Here is a 24,807-nt window from a genome sequence, read left to right as displayed (position 1 = left end):
GGAAGCATGATCTGGACGTACTGACCGGAGTACACAATCATCTGATTGGTACAAGCTGATCGTGGCAATCCATACACAAATGTGGAAAAGGAGGAAGAGAGAGATCTAGTTAATAAGTAATTCCTAGTCATAATGCAGATCTGAACAAGCAATATAGTTTCCCAACAGTAAAGACTGTATCTCAGCTTAAACACCGTCCAGCACAAGTATGTTGTTTCTTCCTCTCACAAGAAGGATATGAAGAACAAGAAGAGTTCTGCTTCACAAGAAGCAGAAGCATGTCCTTCCAGGTGTCCAGATAACAGTGCATTCAAACAACAGAAGCTACCAGCATGGAAGCCCCGACTTACCACGGCATCTGTGCTCTCCACTTTCTTTCTCACAGGAGCGTTTTGCCTTGCTGTGGGAGTCTCCCTCATAGTAGCTGCAAACAGCGTCAGAGAAATCCAGGTCTGTTTGGAGTGGGTGTTTGGTATTATGTTAAGAAAGAGATGGTCTGTATTTGGGGGGAGGGGGAGGAAGAGCATTGAATTTGTGTGCCTTGGTAGAGATGATAGCATTGGCTTTATGTCTTGCACGCATCCAGCAGCCAGTATTCCTGTGAAAGTTCTCAGAAAGATGGTCACTGATGACAGCCAAGCTCTGAGTGGGTAACTGAGAAATAATTACCACTGGGTGGTAATATCTAAATGTCATTATCTCCTCCTCCTGGTATTTGGCTCTAGGAGATAAATATTTGCTTGGGCAAAATATTAAAGTGCAGGGAGCCCTGATGTTTGAATGCTGTTTCTTGGAAGCAGAATTGGTTAAACCTGCTGCTGTTAACCTGCTCCTGGTTGGAGCCATTTCTCAGGCACTGCATCCAGACTATTGATGTGAACCATAATTCATGTGGGCTTTTGTCAAGCGTTACTTGGAAAGCCAGACCAAGCTGTAAAGGTGTTTGTCTGTCAGCACTCCTTTGCCAAGAAGCAAATTTGGAGGTTCTGCAGCAATCAGAAAACTCTAAAGCAGCTTTTAAGTAGGGATGAAATTTGTGAATGTTCCATTGAGATCAAGTCCTGATTCTCTATATCTCTGTTGATTTTAACAGTTTTGTTATAATCCAGGATCACTTAGAACTGCCCTGAGAGGTCTTGTAGCTAAAACACTAATCTTTTCCTGTGTTCATGTCCTCTAATGCAACGTCTCTGCTTGTTCACTTCTCTGACAGGTTGATTATACAGATAAATGCTCAAATTGTTCAAAACTTCGTGAAAATTCCTCTAATTGGAACAGTGAATGCCTCTGTTCTATTAATTTCACACTAGCAGAAGATATGCTGGTAAGTGAATATCAGAAACCAGCCAAGTTGATTAGTACTTCCTGATAGCTATGTCCATGAATGATAAAATATGCTAAATTTCTTCTGTAGAGCACCTGTCTGAATTTTCTTTTTGCTTTTAGGGACATGAAATACTCAGAATTTTACTATTTTGCATTTGCTATTGGTCTGGGGCTTGTGTTTAAAAATAGTCCAGATCAGGATCCCTCTGCCCTTGGACGGGAGATCTTCAAGGAGGAATTGGGGATGGAGGGAGTGGTGTTTGTCTATGGAGGTGATTTCTCTCTCTGAGTCAGTAGAGAACTCTAGCCCTTGGCCTGGAGTTGTTACTGTACTGCTAAACTCTTAAATGAGAAAGAAATCTGAAACTTTGACCACTTGTCATAAGTAAACCATTGCAGTCCTTTTGACAGGGATTACAGTGTTGATCTCCAGGGTCCTTGAAACAGTTCAAGTCTAGCAGTGGCATTCTGCAATTTCATTTGGGAGAAGTATCCTTCATTTCCTGTCTTGAACTGCTGGTTGTGTTGTAAGGCTGCTAAAGTGCCTTATTCTTCAGAAGGGATCTTACACTTAGTACTGCATAGATGAGCCCTTCATATTATAGTGTGATTAAATTATAAAGTTGCTTTATGTTGCTTCAGTGTTAAAGAAGTTGCTAACATTCTCTGCGTAATCCTTCAGATATAGTTACATTTGACATCAGAAGTTTATTTAATTGGATAATGGTTTTTGAATGGATTACTAAACCTCTTTGTTGCTTATATTTGCCTGCTTAACATTCTCTGTTTAATTACAGGACTGAGCTTTCCAAAGGACTTAGATAATTGAGTAGAGGCAGTCTTATTTTTTTAAAAATCTGCAGGAATTAAGGCTGGTGGCTCTCTTTTGAAGTTGTTTCGGCATCTTGCTTTTGTAGAAAATGGGCGTCCGACTCCATTCAATAATTCATACCCACTGCAGTTTCGGGACCAGTTATTACCATCCTGAGTAAAATACTAATGATGCCTTTTCATTTTAGGTTTCATTTTGTGTTTTAAAGTGTGTTTAATTTCATGCCAAATACAAAAGCTTTCAACTAAAAGGGTAAAGAATAGATAATAGATGACATCTGCTGGAGTAATTAGTTAGAATGTAGTTACCAAGAAGTGAGTATGAATTATTCTCTCTTTCACTCTCTTTTTCAGTAGTTAATAGGACTTTCTGTCTACTTGAGCTCACCTTATTGAAGAGTGGTATTCTTGAATTCTAGGGTGATGTCTTTATGTACTATGGCCTGCAAAACTTCTATCAAAATCACCGTCGATACGTGCTATCAAGAAGTGATGAACAATTGTTGGGTCGAAATGTAGATGTAAGTTTTTTTCCTTTCTATTATGAGATCAGTATTTTTACCAGGTGTGTCTGACTACATGGAGATCTAACTAAGCATAACTGTAAGTGTTTTAAGATGACTCTGGGAAATGATAGGAAGGTTCAGATTTTCACTGTTTAGTCTCTGCTTTTATGATTGTTAAAGGTGAGTATATAAATAGGTATCGGTCCAATGTTGTGGTTTCCAAACCTGATCTTAAAATGATTATGATTAGTGTATGATTAAACATATGCTATCTTTTACAAATAAATTTACAGAAAACATTTCCTTCCAGTCTTCCTTCTAGTTGTCTTAGCCAAAAATCTTTTTTATCTGCTGTTTTATTGTAAGATTAGGGAATTAAGTTGTGCGAAGTCTTTCGTTATGACATCTGGCTTTGGAGATGGACAAGAAGCTGGAAAGGGTACGTGGTGAAATAGGTCATCATGTAGCATTCTGAAATATGCAATTTAGAAATTTGAATAGGAGGCCAGACAGCATCCCTTGCAGCAATGCATGCACAAGGAAATTGGAGACTGCAGTGATTATGTTAGCAGAGGTTTTTAAAATTGTAAATAGAAAATATGGGGTTTTTTTGCTTGGAAGTAGCATTTCTGTGCACTGTCCTGTCAACAGATATGATGATTGTACCATAATAATCTGTTGTTCTTATTAAATATTTCTTATAACTCTCAAGACATGTTCTCCATGCAACAGTTTCTCCAGGTTTCTGGTCAGCTTGTTTGCATTCAGGTGCAACAGCTTTTATGCCAATCAATACAAAGCTTATCCAAGCTATTTGAAAATGTTTCTGTGCTATAACTGGAGGACTTGCAGTTTCTCATGAGCTGGGGGAGAGAAGAGGGGTTTTTGAATACCCATTGAAGATGGGTTTTTGGTTTTTACGCCGTGCATTCATACATAGAGATTTTCCCATGCTGAAGTAATACCACTAATTCTATCTGCTGTTCTACGTCATTGAAGCACTGCAGGTCAAAATTATAAAGAAAGAAAAATAAGATATTGCAAGGTAAGTCAGGACTGGATTGGAATACATTTAGTTGCAGCTATGTTACAGCAGCAGATCCCCAAATGACTTTTTGTGATCTGGAGTTTGCTGGGCAGCAGTAAAAATTTGGAGATGACGTTAAGTTTGCTTACTGTGATATGGAAGCTGTTCCTCCACTACAGACTCGTTCATCTGAATGTTTCTTGAATATGACCAGAAGGGACTGGAGACCTCGTTATTCATTGACTTTTCAGAAGAAGGAGTGCGAGGAAACCAGCAAATGAAAACCTCACAGTTTTTTTATCTGATCGTTCTGCAGGTTCAGAACTCGTACTGTGCGCCCTTCGCTGCTTACCAGAATGGAACACCAATGGCTCCGTGCGGTGCTATTGCCAACAGCTTGTTCAATGGTTAGTACTTTCTGTGTCTGTTTTACTAATTTCAACTTTAGACTGTGATGTTGTCCCAATCCAGCTGAGTCCTGATATTGCAAGGTAACTGTTGTTCTTCCACAAGAAGTCTTGTTTGACTCTGGTATTGTGGTGAATGTGTGCTCTGCTTCCTTCACTCTTCAGTGTGACTCTGTAACAGGCCTGGGGAACTGAGTCTTGATGAAACAGGAAACAATGGTATACACAATAGATGCAGCATACTTCCCTGCTAAAACATCAGGAGGACTCAAATTCTACCTTCCTGCAGCAGTATGCTTAGAAAGAAGCAGTGTGCTCTTGACATTGGTTCAGACCTTCGGATCTGCATGTTTGCATTCTGTTCTTTGAATGCTGGAAGCATCCATAGTCTTACATGAATTGGTTTGATCTTGTATATGGTTTCCTGGAGGGCATAATCTGCCTATTAACACATTCAGATTGAAATCTAGGAGGCAGCTCCTGGCCACAAAGACTAGTTTTCAGATTGGATTTCTGTGGGAAAAAGGAAGGCAAAAACACTTCTATATACTTCTCCTTCCACCCATTCATCCCTTTTTATGTGTTCCCCCCATCTGTTTTTGGCAGTGCAGCAGCTACCTGCAAGTAGCTGAACCACCTACACCAGTGGACTTGTGAAGTGCAGCTGTAGTAAATTCCAGATCCATTTGATTTTCACCTGTGTGCACACCTGGTCCTCTGGAAATCTGAGCTACTAGGCGGGGCTCAGACCTAGGCCAGCGGAGCTGACTCTGTAGCCCATGTGGATCAGAAGTCCTGGCTACTGGAACAGAATTCTGCAGAGAGTTAGGGATAATAAGAATTTAAAATGCTAAGGGTAAATCTTTCAGAGCCTGCCTTTATATCAGTCCTTAGTACACAGCATGGAGCCAGTGGCTGGTGGTGTGGGAGAAGCAGGTGATGTCTGAATTGCCACTCTGCTTGCTCAGTTCTATCCCTCTGCTGTAACAGAGGCTTATTTCCTGCCATAAGAACAGTTTTTAACCCAAGCTAACAGATAAGGGAACAGCTGAGTAAAAGAAGAGCTGAGCGAACTGCAAGCCCTGCTAATAAGCTAATAACAAACAGCTGGAGATGTAGTGAGAAGAGAGAGTTGGAACCAAATGATCTTTGAGGTCATTTTCAACTGTAGTCATTCTATGTTTATTATTTTTTCTGTTCAGTTGAAAGGTGTTTCGTAGTGTTTGTTTTGTTAGTCGTGCTGGTCATTGGAACAACTGTCTTTCACTCAGATGTGTTGCCTCTTGTATTCCCTCCAGATACTATTGATCTTTTTTACAATTCTAACTCATCTGTTATTCAAGTACCACTGCTGAGGACCGGAAACAGTTGGTGGACAGATAAACACGTGAAATTCCGCAATCCAGAATCGCACAATCTCTCTACTGCATTTGCAGGTAAGAATGGTTCTACCAGCATTCCTTACTTTTCAGTGGCTATCACCTTCCCTCTCTCCCTCCCTGTGTGCAGAATTTTCCCATTCTGAAAAGGGAATTGCCCCTGTGAGAAATAGCCAGTAGTAGAAGCAGCATTGGAGGGGTAAATGAGAGCAAAAGCCAGATTTAGCCAAATTGGTCCTTTATTTTTCCACTGACCATCAAAACAGGGAGAAAGTGGTTTTGTAAGAAACAGTTAATCTGTCCAGAGAAGGCAAGGATGCAGTCTCAATATTTTCTACTGAAAACATCTAAGAAGGAAAAGTGCACGTCATGTTTCCCTTCTTCTTGCCTTTGCAGATCCATAGGTAATTGTGAGCCAAGTGAGACTTATGTCTTGAGTAGTTATTTCCAACAATTGTTTGCTAGGGCTATCTCCTTGTTTAGGTTAAGCCATATTACAGGCTGCCCAGGGAGGGTTGTGGATTGTCCTCTGGGAATATTTAACACCTGCCTGGACACTTACCTGTGCAGCCTGCTGTAGGGGGGCTGCTTTGCAGGAGGTTGAACTTGATGATCTCTGGACGTCTGTTCCAGCCCCTACAATTCTGTGATATTGAAGTAGGACTAAAAGCACCATGTTCTGGATCAGGACATTGCTATGCTGGATACAATAGGTATGATACATCTCCCTGCGTCAGGGAGAATGAGTTATCTAAGTAATTTTCATATAGCGAGTTCTAAATATCATAGGCTGTTTATTCATGTTTGAGTTGAGATCCATGGAATCTAAGTGTTACCAAACATATGATTTTGTGGTAATGGACAGTCTTGTCTCTCTTCCTTTTCTCATATTCTGTGTTAGTTGTGAGCAGACAAAGAAGTTAGTAATTGACCCCTGTTTTTCCTGACAGTATGTCTTTCCTGTTTTGTTTTTCTTTCTTTTTCATAGGAACAGCAAGACCTCCTTACTGGCATAAACCAGTGTATTTGTTAGATGAGGAAGATGAAAATAATAATGGATATATAAATGATGACCTCATTATCTGGATGCGAGTATCAGCCTTTGCTACATTCAAAAATCTTTATCGTCGTATCAGCCGGAAAGGGCAGTTTACTGATGGCCTCCCAGCAGGGAATTATACTTTCCATATTTCCTACAGTATCCTTTCATATTATCCAAGGGAATCCTTAATTATTAGGTGGTTGCAATGTGGATGGGATTTCTATAGTAAAATGGCAAAGAAAACAAGTGAAACACTCCAAACTAAATCATCATGAAAAGACCTGACTGTAAGGGTGATGGCTGCTAGGGTGGAGTCTCTCTAGCCTGTGCAGATGAAATTAAGACTTGTTGGTCATGGCAGCACCCAGCTTTGAATTTGATTTCTGCAGGGAGGTGGTGGGTTTTACAGAGAGGATAAATCTGAAAGATGGAAATCTGAAGAGGTGGCTAAAATGTTCAGTATTTGCCTGGTCAGCTGTGGAGTCACCATGACTGGGGCACAGACGTGCCAGGGGTAACCCTGCCAGTGAGAACTGTGTGGGATGCCTGTACCAGCAGAGCCCTCTGGTGGATTTCAGCCGTGGGCTGATAGGAAGCGCTCACACACCAAACAGTGTGAAATTTGCTGACTAAAGGCCCCATTTCGTTCACAGGAATTACGGTGACTGTAAGTTTCTCTTCAATCTGAACAAAAGCAGTTAGGATTTTAAACATTGTAGCTCCACTGAAAGGCTCCATGTGGGTAGAGAGCATATTACATTTAAGGTGAGCACTATCCCTCACAGAGAATATGTAGAGTGTCATCACGGTAAGTTTCCCAAATGGTTCACTTTGAAGTGAGTTTTGTTTGCTGCTTAAAAATATTATGGATCATATCCAGTTAGCCCAGTAGCCATTACATACAGTATGAATCTGAAATTCTTAGTAAAAAATCCTAGAATTTCCTGAATTACACTGAGACTGTATCCAAAATAACTTGGAACTGCTTCTGATGTTTTTGTTGTTGTTGTTGTTGGGTGGTTTTTTTTGTTTGTTTTTGTTTGGTTTTTGTTTTCTGATTAAGATAGCAGAGACTTCTCAGGTCACTTAAAGGAATTTTTGCAGCAAGTACAGATCTCCTGTCTCCTCTGTGTCTTGGGAAGGATTTTGAGTACTACATTTTCTCCTGGAGGTAATGTAAACTTTGTTAATGAATCCTTAACATCCTTCTGTCAGACTTCCCTGTTACCAAATTCAAGGGGAAGAAATATGTGATTCTTTCAACCATGGTATGGAGTGGAGGGAGTAACCCATTCCTGGGAATTGCCTATTTGGTTTGTGGTGCAGCAGCAACCCTGACAGGTTTTATCATAACTGCCATCCACTTAAAGCTGAGAAGAAAGAAAACGTATTTTCAGAGACGCTGATGTTCTCTGGATTGCTCAGTGAAAGCAAATATGTGCTGTGAATGAAGAACGGGCAGCATCTTTCATTCTTTCCCCAATGCTCTGGATTTGCTTTAGTAACAGGTTTGGTGAATGTAAGCAAATTGAGGGACAGAGCTTATTCATCATCCAAACCCAAACTTAAGCAAGGCTGCATTATTATTAATGCCTTTATGCTCCTAAATTTGTTTCTTAGGAAACTTATATTGAGATGAGTTTCAAACAACAGATAGCACAGTGGTTTGGAATTGCAAGGACAGCAAAACTATGTGGTACTACTGTTTATCCAGAAGTCAGGGTCTATACTCATTTCTTACTTAGGCCTTTGTTGCTGCTGTATTTCTATTGACTAAAATGCAGCTTTGGGTAGGTAAAAAGTGAGATCTTGGTCCAACAAAGTGCTTGAGCTGGTAGAACCTAATGCTTAAGCCCCCTTGTTGGCCACTTGCATGGGCTGATTGGCTTGGCACAGGTTGTACAAAGCTTTGTCCACTATCCTGGAAAAGCAGACCATTCATTTGTGTATTAGTGTAGGATAATCATCACAGTTCAGTACTTACAATAGAATACAGATCGTGTTTTAAAAACACGGAGTGTGTTTAAACCCTTTGTTGTGTTGGTTTTATATGAGTACCAAGGCTAGCCCACAGAGCTAGATAGAGGATGTGAAAACATCAATTTATATTAAAAAAAAAAAAAAGTGGTTTAATAGCTTAAAGTAAAGGCTCCTTCAGTGCTAACCATTTCAGCAGAATCATGTAGCTATGCAGCCTGCCTACTGAAGCCTTCTGTGCAAGACGCTGACACTCAGTGACATGAAATGTCCGTTCCCCACTCAAGTCCCCATTTCTGTGGTGCAGAAGCTCAAAGTCAGTACTAAACATAAACCATCAGAAAATCTGACAACTTCATTTTCAGGAAATCAATGCTGTAGCTGGTGAAGAGACCATTTTTGTTTTCCATGTTCAAAGCTTCAGATACTTTGAAGCAATTTCCAGAATGCAGGAATGACGCAAAAGAATTTAGGTCAAGAATAGCATACCACCTATGAGTTCTTAAAAACAATTTTTCCCTGGCATAAGTGGAAATAGAATAAAACACTCTTAATGAATTTCTTTGATAAGTACTGTGTGCCTTACCCTCTTCTCCACCAAAAAGCCCACGCTACTGAGATAAGGAAGAAAACAAAGACTAGAGCAAGAGAAGAGAGTGTGGCATAGGGAAGCTGTGTGATTCTGTCAAGTCTGGTTTGCTGTTAAAGATGCCCATGTCTGTCTTTAAAAATGTGTGCAGCTCTTAGGACATGGAACTTAGGCAGATAGACTCTGGTGAATCAGAATGCACTGTTTCTTTCAATGTCTGCTTCTTAATTGTGCCATGAGCAGCAGAAAACCATGCTGCCCTGGTTCATAGCCTGGCCTGTCATTACAAGCTTGCTCCACCAATGTCTTATGCTGATTTTCTGGGTTAACACACATCTTGTTCTGTTCATCCTGGTCGGGTCCAGTCCCCTTCATCAGAAAGCTGTGAAAACAGGGTTCCAGGATTTCAAACCACTGCATCTAATCCTGCCAGGGGCTTGGGAGAGCCCTATCCCTGACTGGACTGGACAAGACAGGGCACAAAAGCAGTACATTTAGCAATGCTTAAGCTCATTATTCTAAATCACTTTTAACAATGAGACATGCTCCTGAACCTTCTTAGTTGCTTTTGAAAATTTAATCCCGTACAGCCCTCTGGAAGGCTCTGTTGGTGTTGCTGACAAAGCTGAATCAGGACTTATAGCTCCAAACAGACCACAGGACTCTGTTTCTTCTTTTTTTCTTTTTAATGCTTTTTTCCCCCCCCTTTTCTCTCTCTGTGTTTTGTTGTTTGTTTTTTTTTTTCTCCCTTTCCTTGTTTCTGTTTTTTTAATCCTCTGAGAAACGATATATCATCTGGGTGCTTAAGCCACAGCACAATTGCCATTGGTTCTATTTCTTTATGGAGTATCTGGTAAAAATGTGACTGAACTGAGACTGAATAATGAGGTATGCATTCCAGTGAATTGTCTACAATAAAGAAAAAAGTATTTAGAAAATGCAGTCTCGCAAGCAGCATTGGTGATATGTCTGTTATCTCCCAGAGGTTGGTTCAAGAACCTGGCTCTTCTCTTGAAACGTGATATCTTTCAAGTTCTCCTCAAGGAAACCAGTCTTCAAACCAGTCTTCCTCTGTTATTCTGGAGGTTAATGAAAGTTCTTTTTCACCTTACCACTACTTTAAACACGTCTTCCATCTTTAGTGAATCCTCTGAGTGGTGTCCTTGGCAGCTGCTACTTGAATTCAGGAAGTCACTGCTGTTTGGTCTAGTATTAAATGGGGAGGTTGGTGGTCCTGAATGTGGCAGGGGAGTTGGAGATTCATGATCCTTGAGGTCCCTTCCAACCCATTCTGTGATTCTGTTACTCTGAACAGCTCTGCAGAGCGTCCTGTCATTTTGGGTAGTACTGCCTGGTCTACAACGATGGGGATGGCAGCTTTGATGAAGTACTTGCAGCAGATATGTTTGGATGGAATCTGCCTTGCTCAAAAAGACAGAAAACAAAGTTTTAGTACCCTCCCTACCCTGCTTTTTGTGCAGTATAACCAGTAGTAAGTGAACCTTTTTCTGTGAGATGGTAGCATTTGTGAACTTACTGATTCAATGCGTAAACATCCTGCTTTAAGGTTGCTGAATGAACCTAAGAGCTGCACCTGTTATGTGTAAATGAACAGCACTGCTGTGAGTGCTCCATTGCTAAGCCACTCAAGACTTACTGCCATGATCTGTAACATTTTGGCATAGCAAAATCATTAAGTTGTTCGAAGCCTTTTTCTGCAGATGCCAGTGCTTCAGAAAACAGCATAATACCCAAGATATGTAGATTTTTGCTTTCAAAGGAAAGTAGTCATGCTTTTCTCACTACTACTTAAAGCAACAGGCAAATATGCCTGTTTCTTTCCTGAAAAAGAAAGTAGTCTATCAGAAACAGGGCCAAATCACAGTATCGCAGAATTGTACGGGCTGGAAGGGACCTCCAGAGATGGAGTCCAACATCCTGGCAGAACAACTCTCCTACAGCAGGCTGCACAGTTTGCTGGACCCAAATTAATGATATCATAAATGTTCAGTATAGTAATAAGTGGTGTTCTGGTGTGTTATTTTTCCCCATGTGTTCCTGGAGCAGAGGAAGAGACTATTTATTGCCAGCTTTTACTTCTGAGGATGTTTAGCAACTGGGGAATAGGCAAAGAATTCCTGGTGGTATACATAATCTAAATTTATATGGTATGCATGGACTAAAACAGGTGAGCTAAATGGGATGTAAGTTCCTGTTTTGTCTTTAATATAAATGTTTTAATTTGTATTGTAGAAGGTAACAATTACACGGGAAAGCATCTCCTGAAGTTCTGCAGCTCAGCTGTAACTCTGGCAAAAATATTTGGGGGTGGAAAGATCCCACTATTTTAAAAGCCTCATGTGCAATTTTTAAATCTCATTTTGAAATTGCAGAGGGGCAATAGAGAGAGCTGTGTTTCAGTGTCAGAAATTTTCGTGCTGCTTTTGGTTGCTAACTCTCTTTAGGACTGGATTTCATGAGTGGTATCTATATCCATAGAGGGAGGCGTAAAACAGAAGTAGGAATTACAGGACATTTCAGGAGTACTTCAGATACAGATTCTTCATTCTTCATACCATTTCACACGCGTACATCCAGGATCTGTTTGCCATGGTGCGTTTTTCTCTCTAAACACAGATATTTGCTTATCTCATCTGGAAATGAAAGGATGGAGTCTTCATGTGAAACAGCTGAGCACGATCGCAGACCTATCGAGTCTGGAAAAATTATTTACATGTTGAATCTGTTTTGTATAAACAGCTCTGTTGCATGGAGATTCCTAGTAATAGTAAATGGATGGAGCACCATGTGTTTTAATGATGCATTACAGTGTTAAAAATCATTTCCTTTTTCTGAGGAACCAAACTGATGGCAGGGTAAAGACAGGGAAGGCACTTCAGGAAAGGGAGGGCTTGGAAAATCAGATAATATGCAGAGAGGACTGCATTTCAGTTTGGATTTAAGTTTTGGTCTGACGTAGGAGAAAGCAGCTGCTTCACTGATCAGGTGGTGCTGTCTTCCTTGAGAGCAGTATGGTGGGAGAAAGTTAGTCTGAGAAAAAAGCTGAGCTGCTTCTGTTTGCTCTGTGTCCTGCTCTCCTACCCCCTCCCCCCAGGCTATGGGAAACCAGGCAAAGAAAGCGCTGGGTCTCATTTGGCTTTTGCTTAAATTTCATGAGTGTGTGAGAAAGTTTTCTTTCTTTCCCTATGCAGCTGACTGGAAGAGGAAAAGGACTATGAGGCTAAGTATGGTCCAGTGTGGGTGGAGGCAATAATAAATGATATCAAAAGGTAATTTCCTTGCAAGTTCATAGAATCATAGCATGGCTTGGGTTAGAATGGACCCTGAGCATCATCAAGCTCCAACCTCCTGTCACAGGCAGGGCCACCAACCTCCGAGTTGCATATCAGTTGGGAATCATCAAAAAGCAGAAGCTGTCAAATGCTTTTTACTTTTTCTGGCTCCTATAAGATGTAGTGATCCTGAGAGATGATTGTTTCTGTTACTGCAGGAGAAACTGTTTAATTATGAAGTCTTTCTTGGGCCCAGGATTAGACTGCTAGGCTTCCTACTGCAAGGCTGTGTCCTGGAGCCCTGGGAGTGTTGGAATTGGCAGCTGGGTCCCGGGCTGGTGGGCATTCAGCAAGGTGACCAGGGGAGCTGGCTGAGCTTTTACACTGAACATCTTCAGCACCTGTCTCATATTGGAAACATCTTGCTTGGTTGTTTCTGGGAGTGTCTTTCTCCTTCAGAATTGGTAGCTCACAAGAAACTGCTTGAAATGTTTTGGTCCAGATCAGAAGCATTGTGTAAGAAATCAGAAGCAGCTGTAATGAAAAGACTCTGGTACCCACAGAGCATGTTGTATGTACTCTGGACAAACGTGCTGTGTGAGACCAGGTGGGAAATGGTCATTCAGCTACGCTGCCACTCATTACATCTGTGCATTGAAGAGCCTGAAGCCATGCCTTCATATCTGAAGCCATTAACAAATAATTTGTGAAAGAAGGCTCAGCTATCCCAACTTATTTGCCTTTTTCCCTGTGAGGATTCTTTTGTGTAATGAGAAGCTGTCCCATTAACAGCTCTGTCACAATACTGAGGGATTTGGGTCTGAAGGTTTGGTTAAGCATTCCAGAGCTTTCTCTAATAATTTATGTGAAGCACTGGGCTTTCCTCAGACTATGTTATTGCTGACAGTGAACCTGAAAGCACTGTAAAAAGAACAGAAAGATGGAGTGGTTTAAAGGAGAAGGGAAGGAAGTAGCATCCAACCCTGCCCATAGCCCCGGTTGTCACAAGTTAGCCTTTGGGGGTCGTGTACTGAGCTGCTGTTGCTGCTGCTGAGGTACAATGGAGCAGCTGCTATTTGGCAGTGCGGAGAGACATCGCAGCAGCTCAGGACAATAATAATAACATCTGCAGCTCATAACAGCCCTCCCTGGCGGGTGTGCCGAGGCATCCGGCACAGCAGCAGGGGACAGGCAGGATTTAGCGCTCGGCGTTGGCAGTACTTCATCCTTGTGGGTGGCAGGGTGGTGTGAGGAGGTGGCAGTCCTGTGTGGGCTGGCTTCTGCTGGCTGCTACTAGGATGTCTGAGGGGAGGGAGGGCCGTCCGGAAGGCGTTTGAGAGCTCTGTGGGGGCATGATGCTGAATGCAGGGTACGCTGCTGGGATGTCTGCACAACTTAGCGTGTGTCAGAGCTCGCTTAGGTGGCCTAAGTGGGATGTAAAGATAAATCAGAGTGGGAGAGAAGGTGAGGGTGCATAACTTCAGAAGACACCAGCCTGTTAGGCACTGTCATAGCTTTTGGCTTTGTCGGGATTTTGATTGAAATGGAATGTCCCACGCGGTGTAAGTAAATAGGCTGCATTTTATTTGCCTTGAAGCTTACCTGTTCTGTCAGGAATTCTCATATCCACCAAATTAAGTGATATCAATTGTGTGGTAGAAAGAAATGAAGTATAAATGTGTCAGGTGTAATTTTAAGTGTAATCTAAGTAATCTAAGAGATTGTGTTTGAGAATGACTTTGATTCAAGAATTATTGATTCAAAAATGTTCCCTTCCCAGAGGGTGGGTGTAATTTTAGTTTCAGGAGCACACCAGAACTGACAGAGTTGCCCCCATTGTGCACCCTGGGCTCTGACTCTTCTGTAAGAGGCGGACCAGTAGCTCTCAAGCAAACAGGACTTCCTGAGCATGTGGTTTTAATGCTGCCTTCACTCTGGCTGGGTCGTTTCTGCTTCAGGTGGCTTGTTGGCCTGATGCTGGTGCTGAATTACCTCCCTATCAAGTGGCTCTTCCACCTGTGAAGTGTATATGAAACTTTTTTTCTGTGCATCATGGAATGGCTGACCAGAGCAGGAGCTTCAGAATGGCTCAATGTGCCCTGCCAGTCCTGTTTATAACAAGCTTTTTCTGGAGGCTTTCCTCAGAGGGAAATCAGGGAGACCTTCGTTCTGCACGTTACCCCATCGGTTTCAGTGGCGTTAGAGCTGTAAACATCGCCAAATCTTGGCAAGTTTTCCCCAGGCAGATTTTATTCAGGTATCGTTCTGTTGGCAAACCAAGCATCATTTCTTTGAGAACTGGTGAGAACGGCAAGTCTTTTGTATTTCAGTCTGGTGAGCGTGTTCTTCAGGCTTCATCTGCTAAGTGTACAAATGCTTGCTCATGTACTGGGAGAAGGCACTTGGTTGATGCTGGTTTTGTACAAGGCTGTGGTTACCTGTTTTCTTATTGGGACAGCAGTGAGAAGAAATGGGGGCTCCCCTTCAGCCCTGCATGGTGGGTTTGGACATATCAAAACGCTGAGGAACTCAGGATGTGTCAGTAGGCAGCTCTGGGCAGTGGGCAAATGCTGCCTCTCAGAGATAAATTGCAGCCACCTGCATCCAACTTCCCTGACACCCCACCTGTGCTCCCAGCAGCAGGACTATTGCTGACCTCCTACATTTTTGAGAGACAAAAAACCATACTGGAGGTGAGAGGGAGGCGCTCCTTGTGAAGCTCGGGGCAACGTGGGGCTGAGAGCTCTGGGCAGGTGGCTGCATGCAGGTAAGGCTGGGCAGGTGGGGTGTTTGGGGTGCCGAGCTGTGAAAGCAGAACCTGTTGAGCCCTTCTCTTCAATTTGTGTTTCTCAGTGTTGTCAGGTGACAGCTTTATTTTGGACCTTATGTACAAATGGGTGATGGGAAACGTCAGGGAATCTCAAATCACGAGCAGCATGGGGCAAAGTTAGTGGCTGAACAGCCACACTGACTGTGTGCAACTGCAAGGGCTGCTCTGAAAGTAATTTCATTATGTTGGCCTACGCTGCCAGAGGCGGATGGTGGTTGTATGGCAGTAGAGGCAGAACCTTCCCACCAATATTCACTTACATGTTGTTGCCGTGTGACAGATGGCAGCAGAGGGGCAGTTTGACAGAATGGTGTCTGACATGGGGGTGCAGATGAAGCAAAGCTGTGTCACTGAATTCCTTCATGTAGAAAAATGGCACCCATTGACATTTATTGATGCTTGCTTAACACTTCTAGAGACCACACAGTGGATGTGAGCACAGTGATGGTGTGGTGGGAGTATGTTTCAGCACTGGTGACTGAGTGGCAGTGGGGTCATATAACCCATGTTCATAGATTAACGATGGTTAATAGACAAATAGGTATTGGAAGGCTGTTGGCATGACTTACGCAGAGAATATTCTTGGGACTATTTAATGCTAACTCACACGCTCATACACATACCTTACAAAAAGTCAAATTTGGAAATAAGTGTAAATGCTTAAATTATGAATATAGCTGTAGTCAGAGTGGTCTTTGAAGTGGGCTCAGTGGGAACTGATTTTTGCAGGCAGTTTTAGTCATACTGGGTATCACGTGGCTGCTGCTTTCAATATGGTGCGAGTTTCAAATCTGATACAGATGCAAAAGTCATTAAAACTTTGGAATAGTGAATAATGGTTTCAGTCCCTCGATGCTGACAAATTTAGTATCTGCCACTGTTTTGTGTGGGAGCGCTGCCAGGGAAGGTGTAGTTTTATGGAAGAAGTTTGGTTTGATCATCAGCAATTTTATCCCTGCAGGATTCGAGGCCAGGCTGGATGTGGCTCTGGGCAGCCTGGTCTGGTGGTTGGTGTTCCTGCACACAGCAGGGGGGTTGAAACCAGATGATAACTGTGGTCCTTTTCAACCCAAGCCATTCTATGATTCTATGATTTTCCTCATTTTATGCAGTAAGGCAATTCTTTGTGTAGGTGTTCTCATCTTCCTCTACTGGGTTGAAGAAAATACTATAAAAAATGCATAAAAGCGTAAGTTGTTTTGTTGGGTTTTTTTTTCCCCATGAAAATGTTATTGAAACGTTGCTGGTTACAATCTGCTATTAGAACTGAAATTTTGTTTAGATGTTATTTTGTTTCCCCTTTACATTCAAGTGTTGGATTTTGGTCCCATTTAATTTTGTTTCCTGCTGTCAAAGTAACACCGTGTTGTGGTTTGCTCTGATTACTAAAGGGGGGGTGTTGGGTTGGAACAGAAATGAAAATTCTCAATGTTGATGAAGATCTCAAGCATTTGGCATGAACCAAGTGTCTCTCATGTGGATGATTCTCCTGTGGATCGTCTCATGCTTGTAAATACTTCCTGGAATGTAAGGTAATAAGGTAGGCTGCTGGCTGCCTAGGTGTGTAATGGATTGATTTTTAGGCTTAAAAGGAGAAAGAGTGAAAGAGAGAAAGAATTCCTGTAGGATTTGTCAGTATTTGGAAGGCCATTGCCTCAGAGGAAGAATCTCTGAAATACTTCTGTCCTATAATTTACCTGCCAGAATGGAACACTGTGTATGAGATATGGTACGTGCTTATTTATATGGTGTTCATTGTGCCAGTTATGACTCCAAACAGGATGCTGCATAATGATGTGAGAGCCGTAACGTGAGGTCCGCTTTCTGAAGTAAGATGACTTGCAAGGATGGTAGCTGAAATGCTGTTCCGTGGGCTGAGAGCTTCAAACTCCATTGTATTCTGGGTACCTTTCTACATTAACTAGTGTTTGGATTATGGCATAAACTGAGACTGGAATACCTCTTATAGTGGAGAGATGATTGGGCATTACTGAAAAATACAAGTTTTTCCTTCCAGTTGCTCTGAGTTGTTGGGCAGGAGATGCTGAGATAAGCTACCTTGTCATATGGCACAGCTGAGGGGTTTTCTCTGGGATTTCTTTTTTTTTTCTTTTTCTTTTTCCTGTTATGAGTTTTGTTCTAAAATCATCCTCCTAAAATCTGAAGAGAAAAGCAGATGTTTGTTTGAAGGATCTTCTGTGTCTGAACAACCTTCTTTTTAATTCTGCAATTGCAACCCCAACTGAGTTCCAAATATATTCTATTATACCTGTGCCATGTATACAAACGAGTTTGCATTTTTGTGTGTGTTATATGCTCTTATATCTGAAAGAGAACACTACAGCAAATTCTGGAGAAGCTTTGCACTAGGGTAGGGCTTTGTGTTGGATTTCCCCACACCTCTAATTAGGATGAACCCTTTAAAAGAGCAGAAGTGTTTTCAGTTCAAAAACTTGGAACAATTTTAAAGTGACTGAGTAAGACCAAACAAAGACCCCATAAATCCCATGTGTCCTTGTAGGTTTCCTTTTGGTTCAGGCTTCAGTCTGGATTCAGGCATGGTTTCAGTGCTGCATGGGCTTAGCACTTTCCAGCTCTCTTAATCAAGGTAAGGGAGTGGAACAGAGTTGGCATTTGCTGTTTTGGTGTCTTTGTGTAGCAGCCTGATTTCTTCTAAGAAAAGCCTGCCTTTACACAGTAACCATTGCAGCCATCACAGGTACCAACTGTTCCCTATGGCATCTTACAGCACCATGACAATAGACCTGTACTCTTACTTCTTTTTTATGTTTACTCTTTTTTCTATGGTTACTGTGACTAGAGAAAGACATTGTGTTAGACTGGAACGTGACTGCAGATTTCCACTTTCTTCTTCAATTGCAGAATGACTGTGTTGGACTCTGTGACTTTAACCAAGAAAAGATTTAAAAAAAAAAAAAAAAAAAAAGCTTAGAATTCACATAATTTATTTTGTGTTGAGTTTGTATTTAGGTAGATTGCGATTCCAGTTCTTTGGCCATAGAGTTGTTTGCACGGTTATTCCAGGTACGTTCAGCACACAGACAGCTGTATGGCTGAAAGCTGTTCCAGGCTTCTGCCAGTTAAATGTGAATGGAGGCTGGACTCCCTCTCCCACTTTCACATGCAGTGCTGTCCTTGCATGTGGGGCCAAACAGTGCTTCTTTCCCTTTCACATGCAGAAAACTGACACCAGTTTTGAGGTTTTCAGATCAGCAGCAACCTCGGGCCCCAACAAGAGCTCAGGTAAGTGCCAGAGCTGGCTGCTATGGGCGGTGATGTGGTGGGGAGTTTTCCTCTGAGCACTGTTGTGGTGCCAGTGCCATGTTGCTGTGGGGGCAGGGCACAGCCCCAGAGGGACTACAAACTAGCAGTGATACAGAGATGAAAGTAAAGGTTGTTAAACACAAACTGAGCATAATAGGTATGTACAATTTATTTAAAATACTTTTTAACATACATTAAAAAACCTCACTATTTATACAGTCTAATTTCTAGCAACATATACAGATACTGAGCAACTACGCTACATGCTGAGGTAAGAACATAATCAAGCCAAAGAAGGCTGAAATACATTTTATATCCATAGAGCTTCACATGTAAAAATGAGACCCATTAATTGTACCTCTGCTTGCATTGTACATGGGAGAACATCACTCTTAGGTCTGTCACACAGTTTACATTTGGGAGTTGATGTTTAACAGTTTGCAGCATACACTTTAAACCCAACTATGAGAAATTCCAACTTACAATGTAAATGTTGAAAGCGGTGAGCAAAGCATGAGGCCGTTTTCTTTCATAAAGAGGATCTAACTCCATTCTTAACTCATGCTGCTCAGATAATGAAACTGCATCATGGCTGCTTGAACAAAACCCACTCTCTACACTGCCTTAGCCTAAAGTTGCACCCATTGTTACACTGTACCTGGCCTACAATAAAAATAAAATGCAGATTTCCAACACTGTTTATTAATTTTACCAGATTACTTAAATTGGTGTGATCCACGCAGATATTTTTGTTTCAAAGACTAAACGTTCAAAAGCTTCTTCAAGTGAATTGGAATATGTATGTCACAGCTCCGTGCAACCAACCAACCTTTCAGCCCTTTCAAATAAAATGCCATAATGTCAAAGTTATAACTGCTGTGAGGCAAGAGCACTTGAGAGCAAGAGCCTATTTAAGGAGAGCACAGATGGCTGTGACTTAGCTTTATCAAACAGATGAAGTTGCAGTTACATCAAAAATACAACTTATATGCAGGAAATGCATCTATTTCCACAACTAGGCCTTGTATACTGCCCTTCGTTGCCTACTCAGATTTAAGCTTAGGCTACCAATTCTCAAAAGCATTCCCATTCTCACAATCAGAATAATACAGAATTGAGTTTTAAGGCAGCAGAGTGTAGGTGACAATGTTCTAGGCAGTGGATAGACCACGAGAAGTGCTGGTTCACAGAGTTATATAAAGCCTCTCTGCAAAAAGACTCACGTGCTCAGTCAGGGCACTGCTCTGTACAAGCGTGCAGTAGCTGTTCTCTTGTACATGACTTTGGCTTCGATGGGGATGGGAGCCACCTCGTGTCAGGCCCACGGGCAACACCAAAGCTGACAAATTATGTTACAGAAGCAAACAGTAACCATTACAGTCCATAAAACTGGGCTAATGTGTAGCTAGGGATTTTCACATTTATAAATTAATTCAGCATCCTCCCACCAGTGCTGTTACAATAAAAATAAAGCTATTTAAGAATTCTTTTCTACTACTTAAGATAAAAAAGCTGTGCTTTGTTTCTAACAAGGTTAAAGAAAAAAAAAGTGGCAAATACAACATCCAAATGGTTCTTGTTTTGTGATTACTGAGATAAAACTAGTCTACCCAATCTTCAGTAGAAGACTGACTGCCATGTTTCATTGCAGAGAAAACTGGAACATTCAAAAGATATAAATGCAATTAAATGCTTCTAAAATGACACTCTTTGGGACAGCAATTGTTCTCAGTAAAAAGCATTAAAGAGTCCAAGATCTTTAATAAAAACAATCATAAGAAAAGCTCTAGGACCAAAGATTTCCAATTGTGCTAAAAGTACCATACGTGCTAAATGCATGTATTTACACAAACTATGCACCCTTAGAATATTTGTGTGCTTCTTCAAGCACTCGCAAAAGTATGTACATATCTTTCTTTGAATATGCTCACCTCGTAATCTACAACACTAGATACTGCTGTGGGAGAGGGAACATCTCAGTCACTTTGAATGCCTGCATGCTTCTTGCAGAAGTTTAACTGAAGGCAGGCACCAGTCAGAGCAGCCTTTACTCAGCAGGGAATAAATGAAAGCAGTTGCAAAGTAATTTGCTTGTAAGACTTCAGACTGTACCTGCTGTATCCCTACCAGGACACAAAGGCTGAGTGGCTTAAGACATGAGGCAGAAAAGAAAATGGGTTGTACAGACAGCAAATTCTAATTTCAGAAGGCTAACAGAAATGATAGGAAACTTCTAAGGAACACACAGCTCATGATTCCCAGTCCTGTGAACAAAAGCCAAAATTAACATAATTTACAATCATGACTATTTTTATGTCATGAAGTTAATGGAAGTTCAAGGCTGTACACACGTTTTATAGGGTAAAATGAATTTTAGACACTGTAGTACCTATGTATCGTAGAACAGTAGAATTGTTTCAGTGGAAGGGACCCTCATCACTCATCTGGTCCATCTCCCTGCAGTGAACAGGAGAACCTACAGCTCGATCAGGTTGCTCAGAACCCCTCTAACCTGACCTTAAATGTCACCAGAGATGGGGCATCCACCATCCACTCTCTGGGCAACTCATGCCAGCGCCTACAGCTTTTTGAAAGTCTGAAGTTTAGATTGTGGATTATTATTTTTCCCCAGAAATAGTACCATTAGCAAAAAAATTACCGTCTTTCATACTTTCAACAGTTGTTTCTCCAAATTTCATTCACATCTATGACTTTCTGAAGCTAATCTTGAAGCGACCTTCTGTCATGCCTGACAGATAACTGTACAGTAGTGAAAAAACAACAACAACAGAGCTCCCAATTATAAATGCAGCTTAAGAAAAGGCAGAATGACTGGTTTCCCAGATTTCCAATAATACATCTTTTGGCTCAACACTGTATTACTTAAGATTAACAGTTATCAAAACAGCGTGATTAAAAAATGAATCCGTCAGCTTTACGAAACCGGCTTTTAAAAACAAGCCGTGTTTGCCATCATCCTACCTTATGTACCTTATACATGAGCTAACTTGGTTCATCTTTACTGCTGATGGAATGGGCCGTGCTCTGCGGTACCTGGTACACCAACTCGTCAGCAGTGCCTGGCCCCAGCTGTCCCTTTGGTGTGTCATACAGTGCCTGTGCTGAGGACACGCTGTCTGTCCTGGACAAGAGCTTATTGTAAGTTCCCACCAGTGAAGGAGCTTGATTCCCTGCTGCTTTGAAGGTGGAAATAGAAGGAACGCCAAGAGGTGTGCTGGGATGACTGGACATGTCCATGACTATTGGAGTTGCGTATTCTGGTCCAGTTATAGGCAGTGGTTCAGCATAGGCATGATAAACTTCTTGTATAGGTGAATTGTAAGGGTCCAAATCAGCATAACTTGCTTCTTTTCCTTCCTCTGGTTTGAAGGTTGATCTCTGATGAAGCGAGCCGACGATGCCACCGACCAAAGGCTGAGCATACTCTGTATTACAAACCCCAACAAAACAAAGTAAAAATGCACTTACTGGATATTTTCCTTACAGCAGCAACACATTCAACACATCCTGTCAGCAACACCCCAAGGAGTATTATCCTGGATCAAAGTACTGGTTGGTTTTTGTCTGTTGTATCGAGGTGCTTTGTGGGGAAAAAAAGAAGTAATCTTCGCCTAACAGATAGAGCATAAGCTCTATGTGTCTATGTGACAGCACCTGATAGCTCAGGTTTATCATTCTTCCCTTGTGAGCTACTATTGCTCAAGTTGAATATCTGCTCTAAACTAAGTGTTTTCAAACGTGCTTCCCTGAAAGCTTAAAAGTGAGTGGAATTATCCTGTCTGGTACTGGATAAGAAGTGGTCTTTGGCATGGAGGGTTTGTCCTCTGAGAGGGGAGCCAGCACACAGCCAGCTGCAGCTGAGATACTGCAGTTTGACAGATAATCTGAGAAACAAAAGCTCACCCAAAATCAGCCCACCACCCAAAAAGAGAACATCGTTACTTCTGCATGCTGTAAAGCTGTAATTCCTGTACATCTGCAAACTTCTGCCATCAGCACCGTCAGCACAGAATCAAAGGTAGTCAGCCATCTTCCTCTAATGGCCAGTTTAACATAAAGGGCGCATGCTGTTATCAGTAACTGATTTTCCAGACCAATATGGCTTAATGGCTTATGGCATATGGCTTAATCAGACTGTCAGTGTAGGGAACCAAATGCCACATATCAGATTTATGCATAATGTGAGAAATTATTTTCAATGCTTGTAAACACAGCTAAAGAAAGCGCACTCATTATGGCAATTAAAACGAGCAGCTTTCAGTTACTGCTGTAACCTGGGGAAGTGTCTACCCCCAGCACATCACCAGTCAATTAATGCAGACTTCCATGGGATTCATTCAGAGAACAGATCTGAAAAAGTCTGCGTTTTAATATGTGTTTATCAGCACATTCATTTCTATTCATATCCCTTCACCTCCCCCAAGTAAACACGAAATAATTAAATGCAGTCACATTTCTGCCATTTTTTGGCATTTTGTGTATTTATCACATAGCCTGCAAAAACAACAAAAGAGTACCTGCAGATTCTGTCTGCAGCACTGTTGGAACTTCTCTTGGTCTGAGGCGGCCAATTTCACTGCTGCTGTAGCGTACAGGAGTTTCTTCATGTTCTGCTGATTTGGTAGGGAGAAACTGCTTCATTCCTTTCCACCACCCTTCACACAGTTAAAAAAAAAAAAAAATGATTAGCATAGATACTAATTAATTGTTAAGCTATTAAAATGTCATATGCCATGAGTTAACTGCCTGCCCCCACTGCAGTCATTAGGTTCTGCTGCTGGGGCAGAGCAATGACTTCCCCCCTTGTGCCCCTTAATCACAGTGCTGCTCCTACCCAGCACAGGTGTAAGCTTGCAGAATGCAACACAGAAAATGCTACAGAGTCTTACTTTGTAACGAGGCCGATTTATAAATCAAGTATTTACACAACATTGTAACCCAGGAGTATGTGAATTAATGGGCTGTTAATGTTTCTCACTCATTTTGTTTAAAAGAAGCTAATCGGTGAATATCTGCAAAAACTCAGTATTTTTTAACTTCAGAAAGGCTGATAAGGAGTGACTGTGGTCATGAAAGCTCTCGGGAGAGAAGGCTGCCTTTGCTGCAGTCATTCCATCCCTCTCACTGAGTAACCAAAGCCATCCTGGTTACGCTGTCCACGAATGCATTTTATTTTAGATGTAAGAAACCATCTTGTAGGCAAAGAAGTCCAAGAACGAGCAGACTTAAAACCACAGAACAGTGTTAAAAGTATGAGGAAGCCTGTGGGGAGAGCACAAACAGAGGTCCCACAGAAAACTGCAGCAACAGTTTTGTAATATTGCATTCTGCCCAATTTCAGTATTCCTTTTAAAACAGACTCATGCACTGAACATTTAAACTTAAACCAGCATGAACAAAAAATACATATAGTGTATTCACCATAAGCATTTGAATACAGGAGACTTTGACACTTAACATTCTAAAGCAACTATGCTGTGACCTGTCAGAAAACAGACACATAATAAAGAAAAATAAATTCATTAACAGGTTTCTTTTCTAATGAACAAGGCCATACATGAGACTGCCAGAGAACAAAGACAGGGATGTGGCTATTCTGTAGTGTAAAGTCAGAAAAATGAAGCATAGTTAGTCATGCAGACAGTGAAAGCTAAGCCAGCTCTTTAAGCTGCAGCACCAGAGTTTGTGTGACTCCTTCAAAGAGCTGCTCTGTGGAATTGTCTGACCTGAAGTTAATGAGGCACAAGAATGGGAAGGCAGAAAACATACCAGGGAATACAAGGGGATTCTTGGGATACGAGTAATCCCACATTGTTACAAGGACAATGGAGAAGAAGAAACTTGACAAGCTCCATATACCAAGATGAAATGTTTTTTTTCCAGCACAAAAGAAGTACCAGAAATAAAAGACTATTACATTTACCAAGTTTCCTCATGAATGATTTTTCCCCTCTTCATGCAATTAAGAGGCTCTAAACTTGTTTTACTTAAAAAAGAAGACTGACACTGTAAGCTGGAACTGGAGATATTTTCCATGTCTTATAAAAATGCAGAAAACAAAAAAGCCAAGTCTCATCAGCAAGCAAGTTCTGTGCTCTCTGTCCCTCCATCTCCACCAGTCAGCACTGCAGAAGCTTCTGCTGGTGGAAAACATCACTACAGTTTGAAAACATTACACTGAGAACACCAAGTAAAGGACTTCATAAGATCATGTTGTTACCTGCACGATCCCAGTAAGGTAGATCATAGGTGCCCTCAGTTTTTTTCTTGCTGTGAGAAAAGGACAGAGTATTT

General features: G+C 41.6%; 2 protein-coding genes across 2 annotated transcripts in view; one reads left to right on the top strand and one right to left on the bottom strand.

Annotated features, from left to right (window-relative positions):
* Positions 1 to 3: 3 nt before the first annotated feature.
* On the top strand, positions 4 to 14,415 carry LOC125693144 (cell cycle control protein 50C-like). The gene is made up of 7 exons (XM_048944679.1): positions 4 to 450; positions 1,214 to 1,324; positions 2,577 to 2,678; positions 4,007 to 4,097; positions 5,396 to 5,533; positions 6,465 to 6,674; positions 7,734 to 14,415. Exons 1-7 carry the CDS (start codon positions 238 to 240, stop codon positions 7,922 to 7,924), a joined length of 1,056 nt encoding a protein of 351 aa, XP_048800636.1. The 5' UTR covers positions 4 to 237; the 3' UTR covers positions 7,925 to 14,415.
* A 4,222-nt stretch (positions 14,416 to 18,637) lies between these two features.
* DCBLD2 (discoidin, CUB and LCCL domain containing 2) overlaps positions 18,638 to 24,807 on the bottom strand; it is a 42,577-nt gene continuing 36,407 nt past the window's right edge. Inside the window, exons 13-15 of the mRNA XM_048944494.1 lie at positions 24,734 to 24,783; positions 23,031 to 23,168; positions 18,638 to 21,938 (exon numbers count right to left, since the gene is read on the bottom strand). Of these exons, the coding sequence (XP_048800451.1) occupies positions 21,496 to 21,938; positions 23,031 to 23,168; positions 24,734 to 24,783 (631 nt within the window). The 3' untranslated portion in view covers positions 18,638 to 21,495. The remainder of the gene's footprint in view (positions 21,939 to 23,030; positions 23,169 to 24,733; positions 24,784 to 24,807) is intronic.

This window comes from Lagopus muta, chromosome 1, assembly GCF_023343835.1.
Source record: "Lagopus muta isolate bLagMut1 chromosome 1, bLagMut1 primary, whole genome shotgun sequence".
Taxonomy (NCBI): Eukaryota; Metazoa; Chordata; class Aves; order Galliformes; family Phasianidae; genus Lagopus; species Lagopus muta.
This window is presented reverse-complemented; position numbering and strand designations above follow the sequence as displayed.